The sequence below is a fragment of the Nematolebias whitei genome, chromosome 24 (genome assembly GCF_014905685.2).
Source record: "Nematolebias whitei isolate Nwh7 chromosome 24, NemWhi1, whole genome shotgun sequence".
Taxonomy (NCBI): Eukaryota; Metazoa; Chordata; class Actinopteri; order Cyprinodontiformes; family Rivulidae; genus Nematolebias; species Nematolebias whitei.
Window position 1 is genome coordinate 862058 of NC_056521.1, and position 8050 is coordinate 870107.

An 8050-nucleotide genomic window follows, 5' to 3' on the forward strand; every position below is an offset into this window, starting at 1 on the left:
ACACTGTTACTTCTAACAAACGCTGAGTCAGCATTCACACTGTTACTTCTAACTTCAACTTTTAGATCATGTTTTGCCACTTTTAACTTTTAGTTATTGTTTTTTAACTTTTAGTTATTGTTGCTACATTAAGGCTTTGAGGTACAGCTCTACTGCCTTTAGCTTTTATTCTTCTGCCACTTATCATCTTGCCAATTTAGCTACTATTTTGCAACTTTTAGATCATGTTTTGCCACTTGTAGCTTTTAGTTTTAATGTGGCTATTTTAATCTTTAAGCTACTATTCTACTACTTTCTGCTATATTTGGCTTTTAGCTACAGTTTTGCCACTTTTAAGGTAATTACAATTTAGCTACTTTTACTTTTTCTGCACTCGCTCTCGTGCAAGGCGGATGCCTTTTCTCTCCCTCTCCCGTCCTCCTCCTGCTTTTTATCTGCTCTCTGTCTGTGTATCGGAGCTCCTCTTACACATCTTTTGAAACAAAAACTACTGCCATGGATCTGGTCAGCTGGACTTCCAACGCAATCGCCAAAATCTTTTCAACAAAGCGACAGGGTCCTGGAGAGCCCTCATGCCCCGCTGAGACTCACGCTGTAGGATACGTCACGGACCCGTGGGGAGTTTGGGAGCTGATGTGTCTTTATGTTTTGTATCAGGAGGATGCCGAAGAGGTTTACATAATTGGATTCATCACAGCAGGGCTTTTACTTTTTGGCATCGGCAGGTTCCTATGTTATCGGCTATTAAGGAAGACGAAGGCAGCAGTTCTAGCAATGGCAAAACTGCCGAGTCTGAGTTAAGGTTTGGTTTGTGCTTCGAGTACTCAAAATCAGCTGATTTACAAGCTAAACCGTAAGATGGACGCAATTTGTGAGAATTGCAGTCCACCTGCAGTTTCTGGTACTCGCCAGCATGTTGGGGACGACCTTGGAGAGCCTCGTAGGCACGGACCAGTGGAATGCCTACAAATCTGGCCATTTTGGATCTTGAAAGTACCAGCAGGACTCAAGGCTGACAAGAAAAAAACAGTCTGCCTGAAAGAATCAACAATTGTGGCTTATCTGAATCTGACTCCCCCGGTTGGCCTCGAAAACAGGCCGACTTGTCAAATTTCTCCTGGGATATGTGTAAACTAAGGAAAAGCTTTGTCTATCGCAACTCCTGATAACTTCTGTGAAGGCTTATCAGAACTTTTTGTAATGCCACTATCCTATCCTCATGGTCTTTTCCTCTTTTCTATAAAAGTATTCTGAAAAAGAATAAGGGTCTGCGCTCCAGCAGCAGCAGCTACGTGCACGCCGCCCATCTTTTGGACGACTATACAAACATAAGTACTCTGTATTTCGGTACAATGATAATAAAGCTTTTTGTGATCTAGGTACCGGTATGCAGCTTTTAGCTAGGAATGCATATCACCATTGGCACCTTTCATGTCAGACGTTTAGAGCAGGAAATGAGAGACTTGTAGCCGTCAAACCTTGAATTACTTGTATGGGCGTTTTCGGGCAATATCATGTGTTGACACTAGGAGGATGTGTTCTCAAAGACTCTCAGCTACTACCACTCCAACGTCTAGTTCAACATAATTGATCATTTTTAATTTCCTAAGATCAGTTAGCTGTGGCAGCCATGTTGAACTACATCCAGTAAATGACTCAACATTCACACAGCAAGGCTAAATGAGCACAACGAGTCAGAAAGCAGCCTGTTGAGTTGAACAAGTTCTGTTTGTACCTGGAGATGTCTCTGTGCGGACTGCACGGGATCTGACTCCCAGACCTTCTGTGGAAGGGTTCTGATGCAGAAGGGGAGTTCCTCTGCTCGGAGCAGGACTTTGAAAAAGAACAAGGACTCGTCCTGTCGTGTCTTTTCTCACTGGCGTTGTCCTTGTTGGAGCTGTCCTGTTTGTGAGGAAAAGCAAAACGTCTTCCATCATTTTAGAAGTTTCTGTCTGAAGCAGGAGAACAGAAAGGCTGAGGAACTCAACATGGACAGGTCTCCAGTCCATCACAGGGACACATAGAGACAAACAATCATTCTCTCTCTCACCTAGGGACAATTTAGAGTTACCAATCAGCCTAACATGCATGTTTTTGGTCTGTGGGAGGAAACTGGAGTACTCGGAGAAAACCCACGCATGCACGGAGAGAACGTGCAAACTCCACCCAGAAAGGCCCCTGGACCGGGATTTGAACCGGGGACCTGCTCGCTGAGAGGCAGCAGCTCTACCAGTTGTGCCACCGTGCTGCGCGTAGTTAACATATTGAATGTTAGAACTAAGAAACTGTTCCATTTTCAGGACAAGTTTTTTTTCTGTTCAAAAGTCCTGTTGGCTCTTTTGTTTCAGACGCTGGTAAACCCCTGCCCATCTTTACTTTTAGAGGTTCAGCCTGTCTAAAATGCTGGTTATGCGGCAGCTTGGCCCAGCGAGTAGGGAACCCACCCCCCAAACGGAGGGTTCGAGGTTCGATCCCCAGCCCCGGCAGTGTGTCCAAGGGTCTTTGGACAAGGCATTGACCCTCCTCTGTCCCCCACGTTTACCGGTGCATGAGCGAGACACAAAAAGTGCTGTATACAGTGTGTACAAATATATAATAGGAAAAGCACAGTATGAATAGGTGAGCACACTGTAGAGCAATTTGTAGAACCTGAAGAGGTTCTGATCCTGAAGAACCAGCTGAACCTTCTGATCCATTGTCTCTACCTGTTTTGGGATAATATCAGGCAGCTCCTCCCGTCGTCTCAGTGACTGATCACGTCTATCGATTCTCTGCTTCGATACAACCTCAGAGTCAGAGTCGGACGAGTTTTCTCCACTTTTACGTCTCTTCTTCTTCTTCTTCTTCTTCTTTTTCTTCTTCTTCTTTGAGGAGTGCTCCTTGTGGCACCTGGACTTGCTTTCATGATCCTCACCTAAACAAAAAGTTCAGAACTTCTGTCACACTCTCATGTAGACAGATTAAATTCACTCCATTTAAATTCACAACCAAAACTGATCTCAGAGCACTGTTCAAAAACATTTTGTACATTATAAAAAGACAACTGGTACAAGTTACGCATTTAAGGAAGCTAGTAAGATTTTGAATTTTATTCTGAACTTGACAGAAACCAAACGGAGAGAAGCTAAAACTGGAGAAGTATGATCCCCTTCTAACTCTCATCAGAAGTCTGGCAGCAGCATTTTGATCCACTGAAGACTGTTTCGAGTTGCTGCTGGTGTGGGTTTACTTATAGCCTCCAGCTTGGTGCCTGTGTGTTGGAGCTTTCACCAGTAGATGAGAAGGTAGCTGCCCTACACCTTTGGGTGGAGGGACAGGCTCTGACTGTTGTTTGTGCCTTTGTGTTGAACAGCAGTTCAGAGTAGCAGCCTTCTTGGAGTCATTAGCGGTGATGCTGAAAGGTGCTCCACCTGAGGACTCCATCTGTGGGTCTTCAATACCCCCAAAGAGAGAGACAGCATGACTTGGGGGAGCGTGATTGGGAGGAACGGCCTCTCTGATCTGAACCCAAGTGGGTGTTCCATTGTTGGACTTCCGTGCTACTCATGACTTGTCCATCACAAACTCCATGTTCGAACAAGAGCGTGTCCATAAGTGCACATGGCACCAGGATACCCTTGGCCGCAGATCGATGATTAACTTTGTTGTTGTGCTGTCTCATCATTGACCATTTATGTTGAAGACTCTGATGAATAGAGGAGCTGAGCTGGACCCATTCAGACGAAATGTGTAGTGAGGGTTTGCTTGGAATGCCTGACTGAAGAAACTCAAAAAGATCTTCAATTCCCACTTCTGACTGAGCTTTAACCACATATCAGTAGAAGCAGGGGACACTGAGTGGGCCATGTTCTGCTCTTCCATGTTTCAGGCAGCTGCTCTAAGCTGTTGCCACAAGGTTGTTGGTGCCTCTCATGGTGGCCATCCTCAAATCCTTAACTGGGGCTTAGGTCAAAGAGGTAGCTAAAAAGCGCAGAGGGGACAGGATTCAGGGGGTTGAATAAGATTCACCCTGAGTTGATCAAGGCACTTGATTATGCTGGGCTGTCTTGATTGACACACCTTTGCAACATAATTCAATTTAAATTTAAATTCAGATTATTTATATAGTGCCAAGTCACAACAGAAGTCATCTCAGGGCACTGAACAAAAACGTCCACAAACATAAAAAGTCAATTAATACTGTTATTTATCTAAGGAGCCGGCAGACTGCTTTGAATCTTCACTTTGTCGCAGTCTCCCATCCTGCGCAAGCACAAAGGCAACAGTGGAAAGGAAAAACTCCATAGCATGTAGATCTGGTGCAGTGCCACTTCATTGGCAGACTGGAGTGGTGGTTCCCCTCCTCAAAAAGGGGGGACCACAGGGTGTGTACAATGAAATTACATTTCTCAGCCCTCCTAATAAAAGAGCGCTAGAAAAGAGAGTCCAGTCAGTGGTCGAACCTCGGATTGAGGAGAAACAATGTGGGTTTTGTCCCAGCCATGGAACACTGGATCAGCTCTTTTTTTTTACCATTGCTAGGGTCCTAAAGGGGCACTGGAGTTTGCCCAACCAATCTTCATGTGTTTTTAAACTTGGAGAAGGCATCTGACCAAATTCTCTGAGGTACCCTGAGGGGGATGCTCCATGAGTATACAGTGTTTCCCCTACCATTATACAAGCGGGGCGCCCCGCCCCGTCAACAGAACCGAGTGCCCCGCCTACCAAACCAAACTGCGCCCACCTCCCCCACCCGTCGCCACTGACCACAGATGTAGTGTTAAGCTAGCGGCGTGTTAGCTAAAGGCAGAAGTTAAAGGCAGCACACACACACCCTCTCGCTCGAAAACTGTTGGTACAAAATACAAACTGCGTGCAGGTCAGATGTCTCCATTCCCCCTCCTCCACACAACGCCCCCCCCGGACAAAAATCATGAACGAGATGAGCGCCCTGCCATGGCAAGTTATCTAGAGAAAACGCTGGTATAGGAGTGGGAGTACGTTGCTACGGGCCATTCGGTAACTATCCACAGTGAAAGCGTGTTGTTCACATTGGCAGCAGTGAATTGGACTCTTCAGGGTCAGACACCAGGGCTGTCTGTTGTCACAGATTTTGTTCATAACTTTAATTAGATATCCTGATCCTCAATAATCCTTAATGGATCAATGGAAATAAAAGCATTTATAGACAAGACGTTTATCTCCTGCAGAGCAAATTTATGATGTCGGGAATCGAGAATTATTGGCTGTTAAACTAGCGTTGGAAGAACGGCGTCATTGGTTGGAGGGTACAGAGGTTCCTTTTATGATTTGGACTGACCATAAGAACCTCACATGTGACGCTCAACGCCTCAACCCAAGACAGGCTCGTTGGTCTCTGTTTTTTGTCCGTTGTAACTTTGTGCTGACTTACAGGCCTGGTTCTACGAATGCAAAGCCCCATGTCCTCTCTCGACAGTTCTCATCTCCCGATGGCCCCAAACGAGAGGAGGGGATTCTTCCCCGTACCTGCATGGTAGGAACTCTGACCTGGGCCATTGAGGAAGAGACTCGTTCAGCTCAGAGACCAGGACCTGCTGGTACCTTGTTCATTCCTTCTGCAGCTAAAACTAAGGTAATGGACTGGCTTCATTCGAGCAAACTATCCCGTCACCCTAGTGTTTCTTGCACGTCTTCTCTCATCAAGAGATGTTTTTGGTGGCCGTCCATGACACAGGACATTAAAGACTTTGTGGCTGCCTGTCCTACCAGCGCTAGGAACAAGTCGGGCAACCAACCCCTAGCTGGGTTGCTGCAACCACTTCCCACCCCCAGCCGCCCACAGTCCCACGTTTCACTCGATTTCATCACTGGACTGCCTCTAATACGGTTCGTGCTTCAGCCTTCTAGTGTTTCTCTGAGCCTGGTTAAGACTAACATTGTGATTCTTCTCCAGAGTGCCTGCTTGAGCCTTCCCTGTGGACCCTGGACCTTTCCCCTAACTACTGGACCTGTTATCCTGATGCATGCTCATCATACTGGATCTGTTCTTCGACCTCAGCTGTTCTGTGTCTCCTACTACGTGCCTCTTGGGATTACTGGACCATCTCTCTTGGACTGTTACTGATCGGAACCCAAGGCAGACCTAATACCGCCACCAGTAAGGAACTGCACATTCTGAGCAAAGACTCTCATTACCAGTGCCCTGTCAGTAATGACATCTTGCTCCCCAGGGATCCTGTCTACTTCCTGTGATTGCCGCACTGTAAATAAAAGCACTGAACGGATCTTCATGTGCCGAGTGTTCATTCTCAGTTCTCTTTCACTCTGGGTATTCAGATCTTATGACAGCATCTTTGTTTTAAGCTCCACGTGGAAAACTTGGTAAAGAAACTGAACGTTAAACTGGGTTGGATGTTGGATGCTGTCTATCACGGTGCACTAAGATTCATAACTGGCTGTAACTACCATACCCACCACTGGTTAACTGGTCACCATTAACTTCACACAGACTCTCCCACTGGTACATTTCCATCTTTAAATCACTTCTTGGTCTGTTGCCTTCATACATCTCCTCCTACATGTCTCTGTGTGAGTGCAGCTACAGCGTGCGCTCTCAGGACATCATTACCTGCAGTGTTCCCTCAGTGAGGACTGAACTAGACAAAAGGACCTTCTCCTACTCCGCTCCTGTTCGACCTTGACCTCTCCAAGTGGCTTCAAACATCTGAAATGTTCATGGCAAAAACCAACAGACACGTTCCTGTTTTTATAATTTTACATCGCTTTATAATGTAGCTGTTTGTTAACATAATTTTCTTCCATTTGTTTTTCAATGTATATGTTTTTAATGAGTGTCTACTGTTGTCGTCATTCTTTGTTAAAGCAGGTCTCCCCTGTAAATGAGACCAACTGCATAAATACCGGTTGAATGAAATTAGATTACAAACATTAAAGTGACGTAGATCCAGACCCAGACATTATCGTCTCTTCTGCTTGAACAAGAGCTAAAGAAGAAGAGTGTGATAAGCCAAGGTACAATGATGATAACGACAGTACTGGTAATAATGTACGACTGCACCAGTCTCTCTCATGGTTATATTATTACGACTTGGACTGGGTCATTACGAGCCCCAGACCACCAGCTGTGGTGCCGAGTGGACTTGAGGTGTCTGGTGTCACAAACAGGACACTTACCCTGCTCCTCCTTCTCTGACGGTGTTCTTCTTCTACAACATAAAAACAAAGTATGGTCACAGTCTGGTTGATGAAGGGTCAGTTTACAACAAGACAAATACGTTTTAGCTCATGTGAATACTTAGTGCTGAACAACTGCACTGAGGAAGCTGAAAGTGAAGTCTTTAAGTTAGAGAACGAACAACACTAGCTAAAAGACGCTAAACATCAAAGGCAGCTAAATGCTAGCTATACAATATAATTGTAACAATAAGCTAACTAAACGTTAAGTGTCACTAAAGGCTAGTAGTTAAATAACCAAAGTAGCAAAACGTTAGCTAAAAGTAGCAACATGAGAGATAAAATCTAAAAGCACCTAGTTAACTAAATGCTAACAATAGCAAAAGCCATGCTAAAAGCTAAAAATCAAAAGGTAGGAAAAACGTAAAATATAAAAAATATAAAAGGCAAAAGCAACAAAGGGTTAACTACAAGCTAAAACTAGCAATGATTAACTACAAGTAGCAGAACTGTAGCTAGAAGCAAAAGGTAGCAAAATGCTAACTACAATGCTAAAAGACTAGCTGGAAGCTAAAACAATCGAAAAGCTAGCTAAAAGTTAAAATCTCTAAAGTATACTTAGGCAAGTAACAAAAGGCAAACTAAAACTAAAAGCAGCTAAAGTTGAGCTAAAAAACAAAAGGCTAACTGAATGCTAAAAAAACAGCTAAATGTTATGAAAGCTAAAAGCTGACTAAAATAAATTATCAAAAGTCTAGCTAAAAGTGTCAAAAGGGTAAGAAAACCTAGAAGTAAAAAATGACTAGCTAAAAGAAAAATAAGAAAAAGAGTAGCTAAAGGTAGCAGCATGGAAGCTAAACCTTAAAGCAGCAAATCGATGCTAAAAGTAGCCACA

At 44.4% G+C, this 8050-nt stretch overlaps 1 protein-coding gene across 3 annotated transcripts in view; it reads right to left on the minus strand.

The window, feature by feature from the left end:
* Positions 1-8050, minus strand: part of LOC119429169 (protein SON) — a 60943-nt gene that overhangs the window by 51859 nt on the left and 1034 nt on the right. For all 3 annotated transcript variants that reach the window (XM_037696850.1, XM_037696849.1, XM_037696848.1), the window contains 3 exons: positions 7156-7187; positions 2706-2914; positions 1736-1902 (listed from right to left, as the gene is read on the minus strand). In XM_037696850.1, coding sequence (XP_037552778.1) covers positions 1736-1902; positions 2706-2914; positions 7156-7187 — 408 coding nt within the window. The remainder of the gene's footprint in view (positions 1-1735; positions 1903-2705; positions 2915-7155; positions 7188-8050) is intronic.